General features: G+C 51.1%; 2 protein-coding genes across 2 annotated transcripts in view; both read right to left on the bottom strand.

The window, feature by feature from the left end:
- LOC101945709 (uncharacterized) overlaps window positions 1-27735 on the bottom strand; it is a 449899-nt gene that overhangs the window by 160424 nt on the left and 261740 nt on the right. The gene's annotated exons all lie outside the window — the stretch shown is intronic.
- Window positions 137-27647, bottom strand: LOC101943358 (zinc finger protein 436-like). The gene is made up of 6 exons (XM_065571808.1): window positions 27354-27647; window positions 26861-26987; window positions 23759-24627; window positions 17761-17887; window positions 17031-17147; window positions 137-12549 (listed from the first exon to the last, which is right to left on the bottom strand). Exons 2-6 carry the CDS (start codon window positions 26958-26960, stop codon window positions 11717-11719), a joined length of 2046 nt encoding a protein of 681 aa, XP_065427880.1. The 5' UTR covers window positions 26961-26987; window positions 27354-27647; the 3' UTR covers window positions 137-11716.

Here is a 27735-nt window from a genome sequence, read left to right as displayed (position 1 = left end):
TAGTAACGCATTAAATATAATAGATTGGATAAACTATGTGGATATATAATATTAAAATATGAATTGTAATAGAATAGCAAAGTTTAAATGAAAGGAATGGAAGCAATACTGACCCAAAAAAAGGTAGGTATAAATATAAGTTTAAAATTAATATTTTATTAGAATATTAATGTTGAAAGAAAATGAAGCAAAATAATAAAAGTTAAAACAGGCGTAAGATTAAAATCAATATTTTAATATAAGTTGAAATGAAATTAATGAGGCACAACCAACGGTGGCCAATTACCCACTGGGCCAATGGGGCCCATGCCCAGGGACAATTGGGGCACCAGAAAAATGGGTGCCCCAGCACCCTGGCCCACTTCACCCACCCAGTGCGCCTGCCGGGAAGCAGGGTTGGGACGTGGGGGCTTGCTCCACTCTGCCCTCCCGGCACTCTAGGAGGCCAAATTCATGTACCTGGTAAGTAGTCACGTTGTAACAATCACCCTGTTGTCTAAAGGCCCTGGCCGGCTCTAGGAGTCTTTACCATTCCACAGTTGAAGCTGGAACAAGCACACATGGGCTGAAAGACGCCTCTCCAAATACTCAGTAAGTGGCTGGTGGTGCATAGCTCCCCTGCTTCTATGAGGCCCCATCTGCAAGCTTTCTGCCCCAGGGAATTCTTGTGCTGAAGCGGCCTTTTATGGGTCCCCCTCCCCAATCTGCTCTTCTGATTAGAGATGGTGTCATGTCAAACATGGCCCCCTATCAGGGCCGGCTCCAGGCACCAGCTAAAGAAGCAGGTGCTTGGGGCAGCCAATAGGAAGGGGCGGCACTTCGGCCGCTATTGGGGCGGCACGTCCGGGGTCTTCGGCGGCAATTTGGTGGCAAGTCCCTCTCGGAGCGAAGGACTTTTTTTTTTTTTTTGCCACTTGGGGCGGCAGAAAACCTGGAGCCGGCCCTGCCCCCTATTAAGGTCTTTGGATGTTTAAAAGCAAAATGTTACTGACCCAAAGTCCAATAGAAACAGCCCCAGGATTTTCCTGAATTCCAGTAGAAACAAGCTAAATAAATCCTCCCATGGGCTATTGCAGGAGAAGCATGGAAGGAGCTGCCTGCTGTTTTCATTGCTCAGCTCAAAAACAATGCAGAAAATAAACAGGAGTGCCAGGCTGGGGGGCAGGGCAAGCCCCCGTGCCCTGACCCCATTTCCCCAGCAGGAGTGCGGAGGGAACTGCAGGTGGAAGGGGTGGGGAGCCCCCCCCCCACTTGCTCTGGCCCCAGGCCCCACAAAACACTAATCCACCCCTGCCTAAATCTCCCTTGCTGCAGTTGAAGCCCGTTACTTCTTGTCCTGCCCTTGGTGATCATGGAGAGCAATTGATTCCCATCCTCTTTATCACAGGCGCGTATTGTTTTTCTGCTTTGGGCGTGATCTAGGTACGACGTTCACCAGCACACTGCTGCGGAAATGGGCTGGCTATCAAATCTAGAGATACATTTGTAATTGTTGCTACCTACCCAAGCCATACGAAAGAAGATGACCTCATGCCAAAGTGTGTACGTGCTCCCCATTCCTCCCTTCTCTATATACCACAGTCCCCCATTCCTCCTTCCAGTTTTCCACTCTTCCCCCAAATCAGTAGGTTTCTGCCTAGAACATTCCCTGAAGTTTAAGAATTGAGCTAATGTGGCACTCAGAAGGCGTCACATCCCAGACAGACAATGCCATTGATTTGAGTGTAAGACCTTGCTTGGCTTGGCCAATGAGACGCCAAGCAGTGAGGTGTTCTTCACAAAGATGCCAGGAGAGCTTTTGTTAAAGAAATACATTATTTTAAAATTACCGGGTTGCTAGCACCTAGATGGGAGCTGTCCACACACAGAGAGGGAGACAGGCCCTTCCCCAGAGAGTTCAGAGTCTAAATAAAAGATGGGAATAGAAATATGGGAACAGAAAGAACCCAAGTCTCATAAGCCAACACAATCCTGGGAGACATAAACAGTGGAATATCAAGCAGGAGTAGAGAGGGTATTTTGCCTCTGGATTTGGTACTGGTGCGACCACTGCTGGAAACCTGTGTCCAGTTCTGGTGCCCAAATTGGGGAGAGGTCAGAGAAGAGCCACAAGAATGACTAAAGGGTTAGAAAAACTGCCTTATAGACTCCAGGCACGCAATCTAGTTAGCTTAACGAAGAGAAGGTTGAGGAGTGACTTGATCCCAGTCTGTAAGTAGCTACATGGGGAACAAACATTTAATAATGGGATCTTCAGTCTAGGAGAGGAAGATCTAACATTATCCAATGGGTGGAAGTTGAAGCTAAGCAAATTTGGATTGGAAATAAGGTGCAAATCAGGGGTTCTCAAACTAGGGGTCCGGACCTCACAGGGGGGTCATGAGGTTATTACATGGAGGGTTGTGAGCGGTCAGCCTCCACCCCAAGCCCTGCTTTGCCTCCAACATTTATAATGGTGTTTAATATATAAACAAGTGTTTTTAATTTATAAGGGGGGCCTCAGAGGCCTGCTGTGTGAAAGGGGTCATCAGTACAATAGTTTGAGAACCGCTGGTATAAATGTTGAACAGTGAGAGTAATTAACTATTAGAACAATTTACCAGGGGTCATGGTAGAATCTCCGGTACTGACAAGGTTTAAATCAAGATCGAATGTTTCATGTTGGGTTTGTTTTTTTAATTGATCTAGTGCCGCAGAATTATTTGGGGGCAGTTCTCTGGCCTGGGTTATGCAGGAGGTCGGACTGGATGAGCACAGTGGTCCCTTCTGGGCTTGGAGTCTATGAATCTCTAATGCCCAATCTACAGTCTATGTGTCAGGCCTTACTGCCTTATCCCTTCACAACACAGAAAGCAGAGCCTGCTCCGGGCCTCAGCCGGCAGCTCTCTGTTTCTCTCAGCAGCCCCTGTGCTGTGCATTGGCATATGAACTCACAAGGAGGGTTGATCTGAAATAGGCGGTTGAATCTTTTTTTAATGTAATATAGTTTGTTTTTTCAGAAAAAAATGTGTTGCAGAAAGCTGCCCGCTTTCATCAAAAAACCCTATACCCAAAATATTCAACCAACTGAAATGCCAGCCCAGTGCCTCCTGGGAGTTGTACGTCAGTTACCTCAATTACCCATTCTTCTCCATGAGCCTGGCTCTCCAGTGGACTACATCTCCCATGATGCATCCACCGCTCCCTTTCTCCAAGACAGGATATCATGAAGCATCATGGGAGATGTAGTCCAACCAGGGAGCGTGGTCTATAGAGAAGAATGGGAGCATGAGGCACCTAAACTACAACTCCCATTAGGCACTGTGGTGGCTCAGAAAGAAGAAGGGACTGTGATGCATCATGAGAGTCGTAGTCCTACCAAGGAGGCCAGCCTATAGAGGAGAATGGGAGCATGAGGCTTCTGAACTACACCTCCCATGAGAACCTGTGGCAACATTTCCAAATAGAAATATTTCCAATTTTGAATTTTTGCCAAAAAGCTGAAATTCAGCGCGGAAAAACAAAATATTTGCCACCAGCTCTATTCACCAACCACCCCCACCCTTGCATGGCAGTAGTGACTGCCACATACAAGGTTGCCAAAGCTCACAGCAGCAGCTTGCAGGCTTCTTGCTAATACCATGAGTGAAGAAATGGCCACCAACTAACCCTCAGGTCAATAAGTCTTTATATTGTGCTAGTGCTTAGGCGTCCAAGTCATGGATCAGGGCCCCATTGTGCTAAGCACTGTACATTAGTTATTAGGTGGATTATGGTAGTGCTAGGCAACATTACGCTAGGTGCTGTACAAACACAGAACAAAGAGACGGGCACTGCCCTGAAGAGCCGACAATCTGAGTATAAGGCAAAAGTCACCAGGTGGAGGTAGGCAGACAGGAGGCACAAGGAGACAATATTGGTCCGCATGGTGGGCAGGGAACTCAGCACATCAGCCCCTTACCCGATGTCGAGTTGTTTGTAGGCATGGCGACAAAGGAGAGTTTTAGGGTGGGGTTGGGAGGCAGATAATGAGGTGGGTTTGTGGGGGTTCACAGGGAGCTCCCCCCAAGAGTAACGGGCACCAGGGGAGAAAGCACCACGGGGCTTGTTTGAAAATGTACCAAGGGGATGATGGAGGGTGGGATCACGGGCCGCCTGGAGGTGGGAGCCAACATCTTGAGAGCGAATGAGAGAGGATCAGTCAGATGGGGATTGGCCTTGAAGGGCCTTGGAAGTAATAGACACAATGCACTCGTTGTGAGGAGGGTAAGCGGCACTATCCCTGGGTTATATCAGCGGTACTATCCCTGGAAACCAAAACCGGGCCATTAAGGAATGTTGCTCCAGATCTGATCTAGGCATGGAACTCAGCTGTTCCCACCTCCTAAGCCTGTCCCCACACCATGACGCCACGCCACCCTTGATCCCAACGGTCTGTGAGATGCTTGGAATCTCTGGAGACGCAGGTCCTTGCAGGTCTGACTCAGCTGGATTTATTGCCAATGTGCTCAGTGCCGCAGAAGCGGCAAAGGAAAAAGCTATCTGAAATGTCCTTCCATCCTACCACATCATGTCGGTCTGTCAAAGGAAACCTGCACAACACCTTCTAAAGACGAGCCTGGGAGCTTAAATTTGTTACTTTGCAAGATGGTGAAGATCATGAACACAGAGACGCCAGATTTATGGCTCATTTCAACAATCTATAACCTACTCCACCTCCTTCTTTGTCCTCTGACTGCAGCGGTATTAACGGGCCATTCCACCTTGAATGATCTCTGACAATATGTGTAAATTCCTTATCTTAACTCTCCCATCTTGTATTGAGCTGTGACACTCTGAGCACCTTTCCCAGAACTGAAGAAGAGCTCTGTGGATCTTGAAAGCTTGTCTCTTTCACCAACAGAAGTTGCTCCAATAAAATATATGAGGTCACCCACCTTGTCTAATTAGACATAGGAACTTCGACCAAAGGATTGGAAGTAACCCCGTTGGGTTTCTGAGTCCAGTCCTTGCTAGTAAAGACAATCCCGTCATAGAATTCCTTTCAGAAACTATTAAACTCCATATTCAAAGCAGTTAGCCTGGTTTCCCACAACTCCTCCTATTTCAGAATCTCCCTTCCCTGAGGGTCCGTCTCATGTCCAGCCTCAGTTTACCCCTGGCCCGTTTATCCCCATTTGTTCCCGTGCCAACACTGTCCTTTAGCTTCCATAGCTCTTCTGCCTCCCTATTGTTCAGCCCCTGTTGTATTTATGAAGAGCTATCAGTCTCCATAAGCCCTTTGGGTAGGGACTGTCTCTTGCTGTATGTCTGTACAGCACCTGGCACAACGGAGGCCCAATCTGGGTGGAGGCGTCTAGACACTAGGCCGTCCTATCAACGAGGCATAACAAGATCCAATGGCTGGGAGAAGAAGCCAGACAAATTCAAACTAAAATAAGGCACACGTTTTTAACAGTGAGGGTAGCAAACCGTTGGGGCAAATTCTCTGGCCAGTGCTACCCAGGTGAGATGAAGTGATCACAAAGGTTTTCTGTCGACTTAGCTCCTGTCTTTCAGGGAGGCGGATTACCGATACCGATGAGAGAAACCCTCCTGGTGGCATAGCTAGTATCTACACTGAAGGATAAATACATTAAAAATTGTGGGGTTCTCAGATACTGCGGTAAAGGGGGCCAACAAAGTACCCCATCACCATTGTATTTGACAGCCTAAGATACATAGCATTTTTTCTGAATTCATAATTTTCAGGCTGAAAGGGACCATTAGATCATCTAGCGTGAGCTCCTGGTTATCACAGGCCATTAAATTTCACTATGTCACCCCAGCATTGGGTCCAATAACTCCTGTTTGACTAAAGTATATCTTCCAGAAAGGCATCCAGTCTTGATCTGAATCAGCGCCCTGCACAAAAGCAGCTGAATAAAACAGAACCTGGACAAGACAGAGAGGACTTTGGCAGGAAGAGGGTGAGTTCCCAATAAACAGCTCTTTCGCCGTTGGAGTTCTGTACCATAGTCCACTTTACCCAGTCAAATACCTGTTCGTGTCCAGGGAAATAAGCCAGGAGCTATAGGAGAAAGAATATTGAGGAACAGAGAACCACTCTTGGGTAAAACCAGTTTGAGCTTAATGCACAAAAGAAGTTTTCACTTTAGACAAGTGAAGACATATACTTTCCCAGAGAAGATTCATAGAATCATAGAAGATTAGGGTTGGACAATATATTTAAAGATCTCTGAATTCTCCAAACCAAGGGCGCATCTTGACTAGGACAAAAAAAAAAGTGTTCTTAATTTAACTAACAGAAGTTCACAAGGATTTTACATCATTAGTTAATTTGAGTTAAGAACACATCTTTTTTCCCCAGTGCAGACCCAGCTTTAGTAACTATGGGCTTGAGAAAAAGGGCAGATAGGTGTGAAGGTTGCAGACAATTTTAGGTGCATCCCTGCAAAATATAACAGAGTTAAACTTAGAGCTGTGTGAATAACTCTTTTTTTTTTTTTGGTTCACTGGCAGTTCCAAAAACTAACCTAATTTTTTTAAATCATTCGGGGTTGATCAGAAACAATTCTTTTTTTAAATTTCAGCAAAACGTTAAAAAAAAATAGTTTGACCCAAAATGAAACATTTTGTTTTGATTTTGAGCCTTCTACAAAACAATAAATAAATAAAAGTCAAGGAAATTTCTAAACAAAAAATCATTTTGAATCAAAACACTTTATTTCAAAAATGTTGAAACAAAACATTTTTATTCTGAATTTTTGAGGGTTTTTTTTTGGGGGGGGGGGGGGAGGGGAGGTATTTTTTTTACCAAAACAACAAAATCAAACCAAATTCCTAAAATGTTTCAGTCAACCAGAATCTGCATTTGTCAGCAAAAAAAAAAAAAAAAAGTCTTATCCAAAAAACTTCACCTAGCTCTAGTTAGGAGGGAGGGATAGCTCAGTGGTTTGTGCATTGGCCTGCTAAACCCAGGGTTGTGAGTTCAATCCTTGAGGGGGGATCCAGGGCAAAATCAGTACTTGGGCTTGCTAGTGAAGGCAGGGGCTAGACTCTATGACCTTTCAGGGTCCCTTCCACCTCTATGAGATAAGTATATCTTCATATATTATATTAGTTGAAACTTTTGCTCCCCTTGAGATTCTGACATTTGCGGAGTTTATTTGGGGAATTTAACCAGGTCATGAGATTTATTCTGAAGCTATTTCGTCATAGGAGCTCTGTACCATAGTCCACTTTACCCAGTCAAATGCCTTTTAGTATCTGGGAAATAAGCCAGGCGCTATAGGAGAAAGGATATTGAGGAACAGAGAACCACTCTTGGATAAATTCAGTTTGAGCTTAATGCACAAAAGAAGTTTTCACTTTACACAATCTACCTGCTGTTGCATTGTAAAAATCACCATTTAATAATCATTGGCTGAGACCAGGAATGATCTTCAACCTTCTCCTTCCCCTCCCGCCCCCAAAAATAAAAGAATCAAAGAAATATTAGCTAGGGATATTTACATTCCCCTCTATAAATTCTGGATCCCAGCTGCCTCAGAAGCCCCCTCACTGAGCCATGCACTCAGGTACACACACGCGGGGGGGGGACGGAATGAGAAGCAACTCCCAGACTTCAATGCAGAGAATTACATCCCAAAAATGCATCGGCTGTAGCAGATCTTCAGCTCTCCCACTCCACTTCACTCCACTTTGCCCAGCGTGCACTCCAGAGACGGGATGAGAGCCCAGAGGCTCTGTACGTCCTCCAGGAGCATCCGTGCTGCTCAGACCTCCCCAGAGAGACACGTTCAGACCCTCCGTCACAGGAAGGCGTAATGAAACCTCCCCTCGATTTTCCACGCGTCTGAGCTGCAGAACTAGAGCCTGATCCACAATCTGTTGACTTCAAACAGGTGATGACGGGTGATTGACTGCAGCAGGCTTCGGATGAGAAGCTGGATTTCTACCCCCTTCATAGAGCAGTTTCTTGCCGGCTGGCTCTGGCTTTCCCTCCAGGATTCTGTCTGCCACCAGCAAGTGTTTTGGTCAGTCCTCCCCCCTTAGATATTGGGGTCAGAGACAGCCCCATTGCTCTTACCTGCACAAACAGGTGTCTCTTTCAGAGCCCAACAATTTCTCCAGCATGTTTTCAGCAATGCATGTGCCCAGTGCATCATTTCCCAGGATCAGAACATTCAGGCTGGTCTGCCATGGGTTCCACTCTTCCAGCCATCACATAGCTGGCTTTGGTCAGTACCTTTGGTGCATTATTGTCTCCCTGATCTCTAGTCCATGGATTTCCTCTCCAGCCCCATCACACTCGGGGCCAGTGGGAGAAAGAGGCTCCGACCTTTCTTCTTCCACAAATCTTCCATAACTCCTGCAGACCCCAGCGCTCCTCCAGCCAAAAAGGAAGGCTAGAATTGGATCACTGAGATAGACAGTGCTGGCAGAAGTGAGCAAAATCCACCTCTGGGTGGAGAAACCAGTACGAGCCTCAGCACCTCGCTGGACCCAGACCTGTGCAGGGGAAAACCCCCCACACACATACACCACACACACAACCATTCTAGGGCAGGGATTGCCAATAGACAGATCATAGGCCACATCCAGACCACCAGATCCTTTTGAACGGACCCTGAAATCTCTTCATTTACTTCACCGTTATCATTATTGATTTTTTATTATTATTATTCTCTTCTCTGGAGTCTGGACCTTGACCAAGAAATTTGGACTTTGACAAAAACGAATGGACTACCCCTGTTCTAGGGGAACTAGGCCTCCGCTCCCCCCTGCCCCCCGCCTTGGGGGGGAAACTGCAGAGAGGAGCCAGCCAGGAGGGGGCGAAAGCAGCCAAAGCCAGGATTTCTGGTTCTTCAGAGAACAATCTACAGCTTTGTCTCTGCCCTGTGCTGATCAGCTGTTTGCTCCAGGCTCCCCGTCCCTTCTCACAGTCTCTTCACCTCATCTTCACTCCACACCTCCCCCTCCTTCCCTTCCCTTTAGCTGATCCCCTCCAACCTCCCTCTCAAAAAATCATGGAACACCCCCCCACACACATGCCTTGCTGGTTGTTTTTATTCCTCCTCACACACATACCCCTTGTAGGCGTCTTTCTTGTAGAATTTGCAAACTTTGATTAGCAGTGCAAACAGACGCCCATCATGAGAGACCCAATGGTCAGCCAGGGAGCCAAGTGCCTCCTATTCCCTGCCTGGACAAAACCTGTTTATCACTTTCTGGTGGCCACTCTTAACTAACGCACCGTCAGAACCTCAGTATAGAGACAACTCCTTAAATATCATCCATCTCACAGGCTTCAGCTGACCAGTGCATCACTGGCTCTTGGCAGAGACCTCACGCGCCACCCTTTGGCACACTATTAGGTAGACGATAGACCCAGGGGATCCCTGGAAACCCCACGCGCCCCCTTATGTCCTCTGGCTGTTTGCCTCAAGGGATCTCTGGGTCACACCTCTCTTCTTACAGTAAGGGCAGCCACTGGCTGTTAATAAGCGTCCATTCAGAGCTTTTTTGCCTGGACAGTGTATCAGAGCCTACATTTGCTTTGCCCTTAATATGTACAGTTTCCATAGGGGATTCTTGAAGTGCGATGCACCAGCCTTCCCGTTCTTCGCTCTGCTGGTGCAGTATCCCCCACGCCCACCCCCACCCCCACCCCCCCGGTGCCTGTCCTGTCTGTTCAGATGATCAGCTGTTCGGGGCAGCTCTTCTGCTCTCAGTGTCTGTGTCGCGCACTGGGGCCCCATTCTCAGCTGGCCAGTGGGCACTACCTTAATAAACTAATTAATTAATGTTTAAAAAAGGCCTATCCTCCATGTAAATCCGGCTTGAGCCTTCAGAGTCAGACTCGGGCAGGGCGACGGCATTAGGCTGCTGCCTCTCACCAGGCAGAGGGAATTTTGCCCGCTGCCATCAGCTCTGTCTCGGAGCCAGTGGTGCAGGGATGGACTTTCCCAGGGTCGCAGATCCCAAGGCCCGAAGGGACCATGGGGATCATCTAGTCTGACTTCCTGCGTAGCACAGGGCAGAGAACTGCCCCCAAGGAATCCCTGTTTGAACTAGCGTGGATCTTTTGGGGGGCTGGAGGGAGGGGAACCATCCATCTAAAAAAGGCCAGTAATGGAGAATCCACCATCACCCTTGCTCCCATCGTTCATCACCCTCACGGTTAAAATGTTATTTCTAGTCTGAACTGGTCTGGCTTCAACTTCCAGCCGTTGGATTGGGCTGGACCTTGGAGCCCATTATCAAATATTTGTTCCCTACAGAGTGTGACCAAGTCGTCCCTCAACCTTCTCCGTGTTAAACTCAACAGTCTGAGCTCCTGGGGTCTCTCGCTATGAGGCAGGCTTTAGGATCCTTTAATCATTGTGGAGATTGAGATTTTGTCACAGTTATTTTTAGTAAAAGTCCCAGACAGGTCGCGGGCAAGAAACACAAATTCATGGAAGCCTGAAACCTGTCTGAGACTTTTACTAAAGATAATTGTGGGGGGGAGGGATTGGCAGGCTGAGTCCCACCGTGTGTGTGTGTAGGGGGGGGGGGGGGGGGGCGGGACAGCTCCCTCCAGGACCAGCTACAGCCATTGGGAGAATGGGAGAGGGACAGCTCCGGCCCCAGCTGCTGAAGGGGGGGAAGGAAGGGACGGCCCTGTCCCCAGTTAGTGGCAAGGTGGGACAGCCACGACCGCTGTGGGGGGACGGAGGAGGGACAGCTCCAGGCCCATCCGCTGACTGCTCTGGCTACAGGCGCTAACCGCCCCGGCCACTGACCACCTTGGCTGTGGGGCGGCAGGCAGCTCCAGCCCCCACCACTACCGCAGGGTGGGGCTGAAGCCAAAGAAGTCACAGACGTCCATTAAAATATCACGGAATCTGTGACCTCCGTGACTAAATCGTATCCTTGAATCATTCTCCTGGCTCTTCTCTGAGCCCTCTCCAATTCACCAACATCCTTCTTGAATGGTGGGCATCAGAACTGGACGCACTGGCGAGCGACGGGTGAAGAAGTTGAATTTCTTGGGTTTATTTTTCCTCTAGTTTAGTGATTTCTCCCGGAGCAGAGTCTCTGCCAGGTGTAACCACACACACCCTCCTCCCCCCACATACACTTTTCTCCCGTGGTTTCCACTCTGTAGGCAGCTAAGGTACCAATGAGCGCAACACAGATTCACAGCAGATATGTCCACTATGATTAAACTCCCTGTTCCGGGTTTCTCTTTGCTGGGACACGTGGAATAGGTTGTGAATTCAAAAGGAATCTTTCCCCCAGGTGGACAGAATGTCTCTTTCCCCTCCCCTGCCCCCCAGGGACTCTCCGAGGTGTTACAAGCACTGAGCTCCCCCATGTCCACGGTCACCATCCCACATGGACTCTCCAAGGTGTCACAAGCGCCGAGCTCCCCCGTGTCCACGGTCACCATCCCACGTGGACTCTCCGAGGTGTCACAAGCGCTGAGCTTCCCTATCTCCGCGGTCACCATCCCACGTGGATCCTCCAAGATCTAATAAGCATTGATCTCCCACAGAAGCCCTTTGTCCACGTGTCCCCTGTGGATTCTCCCAGGTGTAATAATCCCTGAGCTCACCTGTGTCCGAGGCGTAATAAGCGCTGCATTCCCACGGGAACCGTTTGCCCACGTGCCCGGCATGTCCTTACTCCCAGCGTGGGTCTCTAATAAGGCACGAGCAGTGCGCCAAACCCTCCCCCGGCAGGCTGCTCATAGCGGGTTGGCCGCGTGGGTCCCGTGGTGTAGGATGAGCGCCGAGCTCTGGCTGAAACTTTTCCCGCACTGGGTGCACTTGTAGGGACGCTCGCCGGTGTGGATGCGCTGGTGGCGGATGAGGTGGGAGCTGCGGCTGAAGCTCTTGGCGCACTGCGGGCAGCGGTAGGGCTTCTCGCCGGTGTGGATGCGCTGGTGCTCCAGCAGGCGGGAGCTCTCGCAGAAGCGCTTGCCGCACTGGGCGCACTGGAAGGGCTTCTGGCCGGTGTGGAGGCGCTGGTGCTGGATGAGGTTGGAGCTCCAGGAGAAGCGCTTGCCGCACTGCGGGCAGTGGTAGGGCTTCTCGCCCGTGTGCATGCGCTGGTGCTGCAGCAGGTTGGAGTTCTGGGTGAAGCTCTTAGCGCAGGCCCCGCACTTGTAGGGCTTCTCCCCCGTGTGGGTGCCCAGGTGGCGCATCAGGTGGGAACTCTGGCTGAAGCCCTTGCCGCACTCTGTGCACTTGTAGGGCTTCCCCGGCGATGGGCGGGGGGCCGAGGCGCCAGCGTAGGGAGGGGCCTGGCCCGGCTGGTCCTCTGCCTCGCTCCCCCAGGCCTGGCCGAGCCGCTCCACTGGGGAGTTTCCCTCCTGGCTCCCGGCCTCAGCCTCATCCCTCCAGGCTGGGCCCAGACACTCCACTTCAGAGTCCCCCTGCTGCCCCCCGGCCTCGGCCCCCCAGGCTAGTTCTGGGTCCGGGCCCCGGGGATCGTTCCCGGCAGAGCCTCTCGTGGACATCCTGTGTGGCTGTGCTGCCTCTTGCCAGAGATCTCCCACCTCAGGCTCACTCCCGCCACCTGTGGAGACAAGAGAGGGGTGAGTCACTCCCCGGGCCGAGGGAGACGCCAGGGGCTGCTCATGGCAGCCGGCTGGGAATTTCTCAGGGGGACGATATTTCAACGGGCAACGCGCTTTCCTCCTGTGAGGAAGGGGGAATTTTCTGTAACAGTCCAACAGTTCCGATGCCTCGGTGCTTTGCATGGCCACCCCTGGGTGCCCCCGGGTTAAAGATCCGCTCTTGGGGCAGAGCCAGAGAAAGGCTGAAATCAACCCATATCAATGAAGGCTCTGCAAAGACCGCATCGGGAATCTCCGGCAGGCAGCACGTGGGTCTGCAGGAGCTGGATATGGAGAGGAGACTCAAAGAGCTTGGCTTGTTTACCTCAGCGAAAGAAGGCTGAGGGGAGATATGATCGCTCCTTAGCAGTACAGGAGAACCGCGTTTATCTGGTCTAATTGGGGTCAGGGCCAGATCAGATCATCAAAACACTGGATAAACCGGAGAAAGGGAAAATATGATGCTGCAGCACCATCTAGTGGTCATAGGAGAGATCACCTACTTCTGGCCCTGCAGTCCTGGTTGTTCAGTAAATGTGGCAAGTCAGTTAGGGAGGGCTGGATAAACAGAGTTCTACTGTACATCAGAGGGATAAACACCAGAGAGGGAGAGGAGTTACTTAAGTTAAGCACCAATGTGGACACAAGAACAAATGGATATAAACCGGCCATCAACAAGTTTAGGCTAGAAATTAGATGAAGCTTTCTAGCCATCGGAGTGAAGTTCTGGAGGAGTGGGGGCCAAAAATCCTAACTGGCTTCCAGACTGAGCTTGATAAGTTTATGGAGGGGATGATATGGTGACATTGCCTACAATGGCATATAGCCGATCTGTGACTGCTCGCAGCAAATATCTCCACCGGCCGGTGACGGGACACTGCATGGGGAGGGCTCTGAGTTACTACAGCAAATTTTTTCCCAAGTGTCTGGCTGGTGGGTGTTCCCCACATGCTCAGGGTCTAACTGATCACCATATTTGGGGGAGGGAAGGAATTTTTCCCTGAGTCAGATCAGCAGAGACCATGGGATGTTTTTGTCTTTCTCTGCAGCACAGGGCATGGGTCACTTGCAGGTTTAAACTAGTGTTAATGGTGGAGTCTCTGTAACTTGAAGTCATCATGATTTGAGGACTTCCATAACTCAGCGAGAGGTCAGGGGTCTGTTACAGGAGTGGGTGGGTGAGGTTCTGTGGCCTGCAACGTGCAGGAGGGCAGACTAGATGATCATGATGGTCCCTTCTGGCCTTATGGTGGCTGGAATAAGGGTGACTTTGGGAGAGAGCCAGCAGCTCTGGGACTACCAGGGAGATGGAGAGAGATAGAGAAAGGGAATCCACAGCAGGTTGGCTGGGAGGACCACTGGCTTAGCCAGAAAGGACTACGGCTTAACCTTTAGTTCTCTATCCTACGACTTCCCGATGCTGGGTTCCAGCTAATAAACCCTGCTCTGCTTTGCAAACGCTGCCAGGCGTCACTGCAAATACTCGCTGAGGTGGACGGGTCCCTGAAGGGTGTACAAGTCTCTGACCAGGAGTCTAGCTCAGCTGGACTCGTTGGGCAAAGCTCAGTGTGAAGCAGGAATGCTGGCGCTCAGAAGCTCAGTCTCAGAGGCGTTGACGCCGTGTGGCCTACGTGAAGGAAGAGTGGGACCCCTGGAGGGTCCACCACACAGATGGGGTTCCTCCCAGGGGCTGTTCAAAAGCCGGGGCGTAGCACGGATCCTGCAGCTCCGTCAGCCCACCCCAAATCACATTCAGAATTTTACAGGTGGAAATTTTAATTTTGCCGACTCTTTTCAATTTTCCATTGGGAAACGGAAACGGAAGATTTTGTTCCAGGTCAGTTTGATCCAAATCGAAATATTTTGGATTGCTCAACTGGCCTGAAACAGTTAGTTGCAAATCAGTTCAGCTTTAAACAGCATTTCATGTTAAATGCATCTGTACAACAGGGCTAATAGCTCTTCCCTCCCTCACAGAATAAAAACATTAAGGACTGTGAAGCGCTTGGAGATCTACTGATGAGAAACAGCTAGGTATTATCATTATTTCCATATTGTGGTGCATTGCCTCATGGGAGTTGTGTTCCAGGTCCCCATTCTCTCATATGGGCTGGGCTCCCTGGCTGGACTACATCTCCCATGATGCAACATACTCTTCCCTCTCAGTGAGGCATGTGGTGCATCATGGGAGATGCAGTCCAGCCAGGCACCCCAGCCCATAGGCAAGAAGAGGGGCATGAGGCACATGAATTACAATTCCCATGAGGCACCATGATGAAAGTTTAATACTGGACTAACTCAAAACTAGGTTGGGCAGAATTCAATTTTTAATACGTATAATTTTAATGGATTATATCAATGTTTATTTTTTAGCATTTTTTCTGATTTTTATCAATTTAAATTTTCACAGTTGCGTAAAATTATGGGGTTTAAGTACCTTTTTTTATTTTTATCAATTTAAATTTTCACAGTTGTGGGAAATTGGATCAGACAATGGGAGAGGGTCAGACAATAATTATTTTATGACAGTAGATGTTGAGATTCAAAAAGTTAAAGCTTGATAATCATTAAAACACAAATGGTTAACGTCCGATCAAAATGAGCAAAGTAAATATCTTTAAATCAAACTCTGATGAGCGGCATTCTTCTTACTTTGCCTATCTGCAAATTACAATTTTTAGCAATGGAAACATGGTTTTGTGGGTGTGTGTGTGTGCACAGTGAAATCAACGTTTACCGAGAAAAAACCTTCAAAGCCGACTGAAAGCAAAGCATTTTGGGGTCACCTCACTGCTCCCCAATGAAGCATTTCCATTCAGGGATGGCAAAATGTTCCACATCAAGCAAAACAAACAAACCTGAAACAAAACATCTCACCAGTTCCTAATTGAAACTTTTTGTTCTATAGAAAAAAAAAAAAAAAAGCGACATTTCGACTTTTCACCCCAATTCAGGACTAAAACAAACATTGAAATGTCACAATTTCCAACCAGATAGATGTTCCGATTGTCGCTCATTTTGTAACTATCGTTCTATTCTACTCAGGTCTGCATACCGTGCCTATCCCAGAATACTGGAGTCTCTTCCAGTCATGCAGTCAGCAAGGTGGCTAACATCTGTCACGTGGTCTTTGTTCTCTCCCCAGGAGGAGAAGTGTGTAGTGGCCTGGTTTGGTCTGGATACCCACCGACCCAAACATGTCGCTATGCAGTTTGAGAAGGGAGGCTTTGCACTCAGAGCAGAAGGTGGTGAGGTTTGGGATGCTTCAGTGGAGAATCATACCACTTTCATTTTGGTCTGGAGCAGAGTAGAACCCATGTGCCCTGCCGCAAGGCCCCTTTAAAAGGAGGCGGGGTCAATCCCACCTGGGCCTTTTATCTCTCTGCAGACCTGGCTGTCAGTCACGAGCTCTGGGATGTAAATCAGGCTCGGTCCATTTCCCCTTAAAGGGGCCGCTCACCCTGTGCCAGACCCAACAGCACCAAATATCACAGTGGGTACTCTTCACAGCAGTGTGGCCTAGTGGATAAAGCACAGAACACAGGCCAGCTGGGCTCTCTCTCCAGGTCTGCACTGGGTGACCTTGTGCATGTCACTTTCCCTGTCTGTGCAAAATGAGGACAATGGTACCGCCCATCTTTTGATGTGTTGCGAAAAGGGCCAATTGACTTGTTCAAGGGACCAATGGGATGAAGTGGGAATGTTCTGTGATATTTGCGTGACACCTATGCCCGCCTCCATTTCTACTTTGCATTGGTACCCAGTGGGCGCGCAAGGGTGAGCGCTGCTCTTGGTAGGTGAACTCCGCCTGGCCTCGCCTGAGGACAACGGACTGAGAGGTGAGAAAAGTCGACTTTTGGGGGAGGCTCAACTGCCCTCACTTGGGATTGTGAAGCAGCCAGAGGAAGAGAGCCTGAAACGGAGTCCACAGGAGCTTGGCTGGCGGATTGCGCTGGCATGGTCACAAGCCTATTGTAAGGGGGTTTGCAGTATTGCCAACCTTGCTTCTCCGCTCTCCAGCCAACCAGCTCTGAAACCAGCGCCGCCACCAGCAGCAGCATAGAACTAAGGGTGGCCTGATATGGGTGGGGTCGATAGTCATTTTTGGGGGGGGGTTGTCACAGCCTGAAATATTTTCAAAGGGGGTTCCAGCAAAAAAAAAAGTTTGAGAACCCCTGGTCTTGACCTTTATGGCTCTGCGCTAACCTAAGGATTTCCCCGCGCTGGGTTGCAGGTGATTAATACACCCTGCTCTGGTGTGAAAGGCTGCCTGGTGTCGATGCAAATACTGGACAATCAAAAGAAAGCGATTCAGCTGACCCAACGCTAAGCCGTGTCTGGGATTTTGTTTAGCCACTTTCAAAACCTATGGGCTTTTTAGGATCGATTCAGGATGCAACTCTTCCTTCTAAAGCCCAAACTGATTTCCCGCATTCCTCACCTGTACGGGTTCCCCTCAGGACCACCCTTTCCGTGGAGTCCTGGAGATGCGGGACACAGGGCCCTTCCCCTCGCCTCATCTGGAACAGCGCGTCGTGGGGGCAGGGGGCTGGGAATCCTGTTTATGGGGGAAGGAAACAGGATCAAAGGTCAAACGAGCGCAACGAAGCCTGCTGCGTGATCTCAACTCGCCTCCTCTTTATATTGGGTGTGGGCCAACTGGGTTGGGCGGGAGGGGTAGAATCCTTCCTGACCCTTGCAGGTGCCTGGCTGAAGCCCTGAAGCATGAGGTTGGATTAAAGTCACTGTCTTAAGGCAGAGTTGAGGGTGGTCTGAGCAGGTTGAGGGGAGGTGATGGGGGGGGGGGGAGATCCCCGCACAGAATCCCCACTGCTGGATGGGTCAGTGGGGGAAAGGTATGGGGAGGCCCCCAGGCAAGCAATATTGCTTTCCCCAGAAAGAAAGGGATGAAGAGGGGGATTCCAGGGCTAGAAGGGACCATCATGATGTCCAACTGGAGATGAGATGAGAATATCAGAGACATCCAGCTCCTAATACCCCAGGGAAATGGGGCCTTCCCCAGGTCCACCAGGGCCTGCCCATGATCCTGTATGGCTCCCCCTCCCCAAACAGACCCTACTATGCCCGTAACATGCCCGGCACCACAGTGGGTTCACTCGCCCCCAGACCCACAATATTATCAGCGAGTGCTCCCCAGCCACAGTGCTCACTCAGGCTGTGTGTGTAGGCGGGGATGATAGCCCCCTTCGACAGAGAGGGAAACTGAGGCACAGAGGGGCACAGACACTTGCCCACGGCCACATGGCAGAGCCAGGAACGGAACCCAGGAATCCTGCTCTAGCAACTAGGCCAGCTGTCCTCGGTATCTCATTAGCGCCAAGCCCAGCACCCGGGTCCTGGCAGAGCGGGGGGAGGGGGGAGAGCTTGGGTAGTACAGCGGGCTCAGAGGGCTGCTTTACTTTAGGGCTGCTTATTAACTTTGATGAGAGGGAAATCAGAACTCAGGTGGGGAGGAGGGATGATGTGGTCAGTGGCAGGGAAAGCGCTGCACAGACTCCCCAGGGCTAGTTGGGTCAGTGGGGACGGGGGGAATGGGTGGATCCCAGCACAGACTCCCCGGCGGGAACGGGGGGGGGAATCCCCGCACAGACTCCCCGGGGCTGGTTGGGTCAGTGGGGGGGGGGGGGAATGGGTGGATCCCAGCACAGACTCCCCGGGGGGAACGGGGGGGGGGAATCCCCGCACAGACTCCCGGGGGGGGGGGGGGGGGAATCCCCGCACAGACTCCCGGGGGGGGCGATGGGACAGTGGGAGGAAGGGGGATCCCCGCACAGACTCCCGGGGGGGGGGGCGATGGGACAGTGGGAGGAAGGGGGATCCCCGCACAGACTCCCGGGGGGGGGCGATGGGACAGTGGGAGGGAGGGAGGATCCCCGCACAGACTCCCGGGGGGGGGGCGATGGGACAGTCGGAGGGAGGGGGGATCCCCGCACAGACTCCCGGGGGGGGGGGGCGATGGGACAGTGGGAGGGAGGGGGGATCCCCGCACAGACTACCCGGGAGGGGGGCGATGGGACAGTGGGAGGGAGGGGGGATCCCCGCACAGACTCCCGGGGGGGGGGGGCGATGGGACAGTGGGAGGGAGGGGGGGATCCCCGCACAGACTCCCGGGGGGGGGCGATGGGGCAGTGGGAGGGGGGGATCCCCGCACAGACTCCCCCCGGGGGGGGGGGGATGGGACAGTGGGAGGGAGGGGGGATCCCTGCACAGACTCCCGGGAAGGGGGGCGATGGGACAGTGGGAGGGGGGGATCCCCGCACAGACTCCCGGGGGGGCGATGGGACAGTGGGAGGAAGGGGGATCCCCGCACAGACTCCCGGGGGGGGGCGATGGGGCAGTGGGAGGGAGGGGGGGATCCCCGCACAGACTCCCCGGGGGGGGGGGAATGGGACAGTGGGAGGGAAATGGGGAGACTCCTGCCCACCCCCCTCCCGCCATGCCGGGCTCCCCTCTCACCCCCCCGGGCGCTGCTCCGCGCCGCCGCCCCGGGCCCCACGCAGCCGGATGGGAGCCGTCCTGGCCCGGCTGCAGCACCAGGAAGCTCCGGTCTCAGTTGCAGCCTCTGCCCCCACCCCACGCACCGCTCTGCCCCACGGCTGCCGGCTCGCTGGTTTTAACCCGCCCCTCGCCGGGGTGCTGCCCTTGCCAACCCTCCGGGATCGGCCGGGAGTCCCCCGGAATCGGCCGGGAGGCTCCCGGCGGCTGTTGCCAGCGATCCGGGAGTCCCGGTTACGGCGGGATTTGATGCTATAAGGACTAACACCGCCCAGCGGCTGGACCCAGACCAGTGGGTCTCAAACTTGTGTACCGGTGACCCCATCACCCAGCAAGACTCTGAGCGCGCCCCCCCTTGTAAATTAAAAACACTTTTGTGTATATTTAACACCATTATACATGCTGGGGGGCAAAGCGGGGTTTGGGGGGGAGGCTGACAGCTCGCAACCCCCCCATGTAATAGCCTCGTGACCCCCTGAGGGGTCCCGACCCCCAGTTTGAGACCCCCTGAGCTAGACAAACTCAGACCGGAAAGCAGGTGGAAATGTTTACCCGTGAGAGTCATGAACCATCGGGACAATTTGCCCAGGGTGGTGGTGGAGTCTCCATCCCTGACCGTATTTAAATCAAGATGGGATGTTTGTTCTGAAAGATCTGCTCTAGCAAGTATCACGGGGCAGTTCTCTGGCCTGTGGTACCCCGGAGAGCCAATGGTCCCTTCAGACCTTGGGATCTATGAAAAAAAATCCAAGTGACCTTAAGGCCTCATTGCCATCTGGGGAGACACATCAGTACAACTCGCTTTTGTGGCCAGCCACTGGACTAACGATCATTTTGCAGACACTATTACTAAACAAGTGTCCAAGTGTGGTCACAACAATGTAGCACTTTTTGCGGTGTAAAGTGTGTTTTACACACAGAACTGTTGCAAAGCCAGGCGGTATTGCTCAGGGCTTTCTCTTTAAGGGATGCAAGTCTGCTCCAAAGGTCAAAGGTCAGTCTGGATGGAAAGAAGCTTTCCCATCCCATGAGCCTTTTAGGGATCAGAACAAAAAAGTCGAAACCTCGAGAATTTTTCCATGCTGCTCATCTGAACAAATATTGGCTCTATTAGAAAAGGAAACGTTTTGTTTTTATCTCAAAACGAATGTTTTGTTTTGAAAGTTACATTAGTTTATATTTTAAAAAATAAATAAAAATGAAACTGACGCAAGACAAATCATTTGTCAGAATTTGGCTTTGTGAAAAAGTTCAAAATTTTTGTCCCAATTTAGGAGGATTTTTTGGGGGGGGTAATTTCTCATTTCAAAACGACTTTCTTTAAAAAAAAATTTTTTTTTATTTATTTGAAAAATGAAAAAAGGGTGAAAACGAAGCATTTCTATCGACCTGACACAAATTATTTTTGGGGGGTTCTGCTTCACCCAAACTTGGAAGGCGACTTTTTTTTTTTTTTTTTCAAAAATGTCAAAATTTTTCACAGGACAGAAACTCTGTCCTCCAATCAAGTCTTGGAGGCATCCCCGAATCCCCTGCACTGCCATCTGGTGCATTGTTTTGTGGGGCATTTTGCAATATATGGCGGCGTAGCTGCCATATTTTGTGGGACTGGGACACCATTTCCACCAATCCCTCTGTTCCATCCCATAATCTCCTCTTTTTCATGCCATTTTTCTATCTCACTGCCAAAAATGTGGCTGCCTCACAGACCAACCTTGTCCATTTTAAGGACAGGTCAAACGATCCTTTGGTATTTGCAGAAACACAGCACCTGCACAAATAGCAGGGATCTGGGTATGTTTACGCAGGGATAACAGGCTCACAGCATGGCCGCGACTGGCCCGGGTCAGCTGACCTGGGCTCACAGGACTCAGGCTGTGGGGCTAAAAATTGCCGTATAGATAGGGTGACCAGATGTCCTGATTTTATAGGGACAGTCCAGTTTTTTGGGCCTTTTTCTTATATAGGCTCCTATTACCCCCCCACCCCGTCCCGACTGTCCACATTTGCTGTCTGGTCACCCTACGTATAGACAATCCATCTGAAGCCCGAGCCTGAATGTCTACATAGCAATTTTTCAGCTGCCCTGGGCCAGCAGCAGGTTTTTTATCCCTGTGTAGATGTACCCAAGGGGACGAGCAAGTGGTAGAGAGGGTGCATGAAGCTGGCCAATTGCTGCAAGAAATCACAGACCAAGCAACTGCACTCGCTGGAGCGGGGCTTCTGTGCCTGAACACGGAGAGGCGGGATCGGCTCACGATGCACAACGGGAATAAACCGGCAGCAGATCCAGCCCTTTCAGATGCTCTCTCCCCGGCCCTGCAGCGCACAGACACAGAGGGTGCGTCCACACTAGGGGGGGGGGGTATGGCTGTAAGATGTAGACACACCTCAGCTAGCTTTGATCTAGCTAGTTACGGCAGCAACCGCTTAGCCTAACCCAGGTAATTACTCAGATGGCCAGGCCTCGCTGCAGTCTGTGCTGCCACAGCATTGCTACTCCTGGTACCCGAGCCAGCAAGACCAAAGCCCACTTAGGTATGTCTACACCAGCTGCAATGTAGACACATACCCTAGGATGAGGGCTGCCCTAACAGCATAGAAATAGGTGGTGATCTCTGCCCTAGAAAGGATTGGTCAGCATAGCTATATACCAGCTAGCGGAGATGCAGCATATACCAGCTAAAGAGTGCTTTCGCCGGCTTCCTTTATATTTCAACTTGGAAGGATTGGATTCTTGTCAGTGAATGTCGATTTCACCTTGGACACAACAAAACATTTCCGTCGACAACAACCAAAAACGACAGCGAGGCAAAGTAAGAAGAATGTTGCTGGAAAACTTCGTAGATTTTGGTTTAAGGTCATTTGCTTTGGACATTTTGACAGGGCGTGTTGCCAACTCGCCTTTTGACCGTTCTAAAGCGGCACCTTTTGAAATCAACATCTGCACTCGTTAAATCATTATAATTTTCTGCAATTGCGAACACTGAAAATCGACACATCAAAACCTTAAAACCCATCATTTTCCACAACTGTGAGAATTTAAATGGATACAAAATAAAGAAAACACTTAGAAATAAGCATTGATGTTATCTGTTGAAATGATAGCTAGAAAGACCGATAAAAGAATTCTGATTAGATAACGGAATTCCGCCAAGTCAATTTACATCAGTTCCCTGAATGAAATAAGCGAAAGAACTTGCTTGCCTGTATTACTGCATCTATACTGGGGCTTTTCCTAGCATGGCAATGTCACGGGTGTGGTTTTTTCACACAGAAAATTTAGACAAAAATGGGAGGGGAAGGGGAGAGTTTTTCCTGAAATTTTCCACAGGAAATTTCAAGCTTTTGGCAAAAAAACAAAAAACCCAAAATACAAACTCTCTTGCCTGAAAACGGAAACATTTTCCCCAAAACTTGACATATTTTTAGCCAAATCACAAAATATTTAAATTCTGAAATGCCACGATGGTACCTCACACTCATATTCTCCTCAGTCAGACTACATCTCCCATGATGCATAACAGTCTCCCCTCTTTCTAAACCACTGCAGTGCCTTATAGGAATTGCAGTTCAGGAGCCTCACGTTTCCATTCTTCTCTATATGCCAGCCTCCTTGGTTCGACTACATCTCCCATGATGCATTCAGGTCACCTTGTAGATGACCTATCATGATGCCGCATGGCAGTCACATGCCCACATTGCATCATGGCAGATGTAGTCTTGATGGTTAGCCTGGCCTACAGCATGAGGCAACCAAAGCGCAACTCCCATGATTCACTGAAGTGACTCAGGAACAGGGGAGATCAGGGAGAAGTGGGTTTTTTACCCACGAAAGCTTATGCCCAAATAAATCTGTTAGTCTTTAAGGTGCCACCGAACACCTCGTTATGTTTTTAGGGGAGATCATGGTGCATCATGGGAGATGCAGTCCAACCAAGAAGCTCAGCCTAGAGTGGAGAATGAGGGCATGAAGCAATTGCACTTCAACTCCCATGAGGCAGTTCAGCAGTATTTCAGAATAGAAAAAATTCCGTTTTTGGCTGATGTTTTTCCAACAAAAAAATTGAAACTTTCTGGAGGAACCAGACACATTTTATTGGATCAAAGCCCCAATTTTCCAGCCGAAAAACAATTCATTAATAATGATACCTAGCACTTTTCATCAACAGATCTCAAAGCACTTTAATATTACCTCCACTTTGCAGATGGGGGGAAAAGAGGCACAGAAAGGGAAAGTGACTTGCAGCAGGGGAGAGCTAGGAATAGAACCCAGGTCTCCTGAGTGCCAGTCCAGGCCAGTGCCCGCTCCTTGAGGCCAGACTGCTCTAAAGAGAGCCCACCGTGTGATATTTGGCAACACTGGGTCTGTGACAGGGTGGGCATGTCTTCATTGGAGCCCCCAGCGCATTTGACTGACAACCAGGCCGGCGCAGCTGATGCTGGCCCCGCCTCCTCTTAAAGGGGCCAGCCCGCCCTCTATTTGTATGATCTCTATGCCGTATTATGACTGGGTCTGTCACCGGGTGAGCGGCCCCTTTAAAAGGCAATGGGCATGGCCTCACCAGAGCCCCCAGAGCATGTGACGACAACCAGGCTGGCACAGTTGATGCTGGCCCTGCCTCCTCTTAAAGGGACCAGCACCCCCCTTTATTTGTAGAGTCTCTGCGCTGCGTGGCTTCTCTGGTGGGTGATGAGCCCTGATCGCTGGCGGAAGCTCTTGCCGCACTCGCCGCACCGGTAGGGCTTTTCCCCCGTGTGGATCCGCCGGTGGATGGTCAGGTGGGAGCTGACGGAGAAGCCCCGGCCGCACTCGGCGCAGCGGTATGGCCGCTCCCCGGTGTGGGTCCGCTGGTGGAGGTTGAGGGTGGAGCTCTGGCTGAACCGCTTCCCGCAGTGGTGGCACTGGTAGGGCTTCTCCCCCGTGTGGGTGCGCTGGTGCTTGGCCAGGTGGGAGCTGACGGCGAAGCTCCGCCCGCACTCGGTGCACTTGTAGGGCTTCTCCCCGGTGTGGGTGCGCCGGTGCAGCACCAGGGTGGAGCTTTGGCTGAAGCTCTTCCCGCACTCACCGCACCGGTACGGCTTCTCCCCCGTGTGGATCCGCCGGTGGATGGTCAGGTGCGAGCTGACCGAGAAGCTCTTCCCGCAGTCGGGGCACTGGTAGAATCTCTCTGCTGCCGGGACCCTCGGCTGGGGCGGCGGCAGCGGGGCAGGACGCACACTTTGGCCGAAACTGCCCCCACACTGGGTGCACACGGTCTGGCTCCCCCCAGGCTGGGGGAGATGCAGAGCCTGGACCCGCTGCAGGGCAGCGCTGCCCTCTTTGAGTTTCTTCAGGCCCTCACTGTCGGCAGCTGTTTTGCTCCATGGCTTTCCCGCTGGCCTGGCTTGGCTCTGGCAGGTGGCTGCGTGGCCTGGGGCCTGGTAAACGTTCCCTTCGGATCTCATCCCTGGTAACGTCCCGTGGGACTGTGCTGTCTCTGGGCCTCCCTGCTGCAGGGCTGCGTTAATAATTCCACTATCTGCGAGGATAAAGAGAGAATCCAAACATGATTTTCCGGACTGTTATCTCATCAGCACCTCTCCCTTCTGCTTCCTTGTTCCCCAGAATCTTAACCATAATTAAAAAAAAAATCTCTAGCTGCTATGGTTGCAAAGAAAACCAGGAAAATGCAAATTGAGGGCATAACCGACGCTGCCTGAGTCTGCTGAGAGCCTGAGCCTGTTGCTCTGTGAAGTGTGAATTCTCTGAACAATGGTTCTGAGACGTGCGGGCAGAGTTTATTTTACATGTGGGGCTTGGAAGGGTAGCACCAGCTTCCCCCCATCCCACCCAATTTGCTGCCAGAGCTGGGGAGGAAAGAAGAACAACTGAGGGGCGTGGAAATGAACTCATTAGTATGCCGAAAAATAAACCCAGCTGCCTTAATAACCCGTCCTGAGTTGTTCTTCCATCTCGTACATGGACAGGCAGTGATGAGGGGAGGGAGCTACCGCCCAATGTGGGGTGGGATGGGTGGAAAGCCATGAGTGACGCATCCGCCACTCCTGATTCTATGCCCCTAGGGTTCTGGGTTTGTACAGCACCTAGCACAATGGGGTCCTGGGGCATTACCGGAGCGCCTAGGCATATACACCTAATACATAATTTATGGCGCCTAGCACAATGGGGTCCTGAACCATGACCAGGGCTCCCAGTGTTACCGTAATACACCCAGTAAATAACAATGATAATTGTAATCCTCTCCTATATGCAGTACAATTGAGAGAATTCACGAGTAGAGCTGGGCAAATAATGGCTTTTTCAATTCACTGGCAATTCGGAAAAATAAAACAAAAATCAATTTCAGGTACAACTGAAAATAATTTTTTTCAAAATTTTCAGGTATTCAAAAAGTCAAATATATACACATCTATATATTGATTTGGGTGGAAGGGAATGTTTCATTTTGAGAAAATCAGAACGTGTTGTTTTTATTTTGACCCTTTTAAACCATTTTCTCGGTGGGGGGGGGAAGGTAAGTTATTATATATAAAAATAAAGGAAATTTTGAAACCAACAGTCATTTCACACTGAAAAATTGAAATGCTTCGTCCAATACTCTGACTTTGGGGGGAATTTAATTTAATTTAATTTAATTTTTCGGGGCAGCTGAAAGAATGTGGCAGAACTGACATGATTTGACCAAGGTCACCCAGCCAGAGAGATGGCAATATGTCTGCCGAGTTCCAGCCCAGTGGTCTATCCACTAGGCCATGCTGCCTAGCATTTTCTTTCTCCTGCCCCGTGAGTCTTGGCTACTTAGGCTGTGAGCTCTTGGAGGCAGAGAGTGTCTCTCAATATGTTGACGACCTCTTGAGGGTCCGTTCAGCCCTGGCCTGGTCCTGGCACCATGGGGTGCTGCGGAGTCTCTGAGTGCTAGGGTAACAATGCTATAATTTAGTTCTGACAAAGCTGAAGAGATTGGATAGCGGACAAGTGTGTAAGTCTGCGTGGAGGAGAAGAGACGGGGTGGGAAGCAGTATGGGCTAGTGGCTAAAGCAGTGGACTGGGGTTCAGGACCCAGCTTTGCCACCGGCCTGAGGGGTGAGATTGGTAAATCACTTCATCTCTCCGTACCTCAGCGTTCCCATCTGTAGCACAGGGATAAGGATACAGCTCTCCTGAGGGAAAGCGCAATATGACAGACAGATATTATGAGCAACGCCACAGCAAAATTCTTCAGACAAACCCCTTTTTTCAGCAAAAAACACAGGCCCAGGTCGCCTGAACGCCGTGTGAATTGGAGTCGAGTTTGGCAAATTGTTTCAGTCGCTCAAGGAAAAAGGGGGAACAAATCCAAACGTTTGGATCGTGTGGATCAAAATGACTTTTCATTTCCAAATTTCCTTTGCTTTTATTGAATAGTAATTTTAAAAACAGTAAAAAATGCCTGAAATCTAAAGGAAACGTCTCGGTTTACATCAAACACAACGTTTTGTCTGACCCAAAATTTTTGTTGCAGGACGACCCCTAAGGGGTTTTCCAGATCTGCCTCCTAATCAAAAACAACAGTTATTAGCTCAGCTCTAGCCATGGCATTTCTGACCCTTCTTTCTCATCGCAGGTGTGGAGGCGATTGTCTCCTTCCCTCTCGCTTGGATTCAGGGGATGGGGGAACTGACACCCCAAATCTAAGGGGGAGAACCCAGAGTTAGAGCCAATTCGGGCACATCAGAGCCTGCCCAGCCCCGAATGTCAAGGGGGATCCTTACCCCGAGAGAGGAGCGTCCCGTAGTTCTCCGGAACCATGTCCCTGTAGACGGGCCTCGGAGCGGGGTCCAGCAGAGCCCACTGGATCTCAGCAAAATACATTGGACCCGCCTCTAATGTCCCAGCGCCCTGGAACGAGAAGGGTCTGAGCTCAGGGCAACCCAGCATCCAGCCCCATGCTTCCCAGCTCAGCCCTGCCCCCTTCACCCCAGCCCCAAATCTCCCCCAGCTCAGCCCTGCCCCTAACTCCAGCCCCACATCCCTACAGCTCTGCCCCACTCACCCCAGCCCCACATCCTCCCCAGCTCAGCCCTGCCCCCTCACTATGTGTTGTGTCTCTACAGCGCCTAGCACTCTGGGGTCCTGGGCCATCACTGGGGTGCCTAGTGCTACCGTAATACCCCTAGTAAACAATGTACAGCACCCAGCACAATGGGGTCTTGGCCTGTGCCGGGGTCTCCGATCGCAAACAAGAAGGCGGAGCTCTCATCTTACCTAGCGCTTTGCTTTACAGAGGGCGGCGAGCGCCTTAGCCCGCTTGCGCAGAAGGGGAAACTGAGGCACGGAGAGAGCGGGGACCCGCGAGTCGCCGAGCTGGGGAGCAGAACCCAGGCGTCCTGCGCTAGCCGCGCCCCGCGCTGAGCCTCCAGCCTGGCTGCCGGGGGGGACCTGCCCCGCCACCGCCCACCTGGGCCCGGTCCGGCAGCCCCAGCCGGCGCGGCGGAGGCCGGGTACCGGGGCGGGACGCTGCGCTGCGCACGCCGCTGACCCGGGAAGTTCAGCCCCCGCCGGGGTGAGCGGGGAGGACGGAGCCGCGGGGCGGGCGCAGGGAGCGGGGCCGGGGCAGAGCCGAGCGGCGCTGGGAGCCCCGGAGCTC

The sequence above is a fragment of the Chrysemys picta genome, chromosome 17, assembly GCF_011386835.1.
Source record: "Chrysemys picta bellii isolate R12L10 chromosome 17, ASM1138683v2, whole genome shotgun sequence".
Taxonomy (NCBI): domain Eukaryota; kingdom Metazoa; phylum Chordata; order Testudines; family Emydidae; genus Chrysemys; species Chrysemys picta.
Note: the sequence above shows the minus strand (reverse complement) of the source record. Positions and strands in the feature narration are given on the sequence as shown.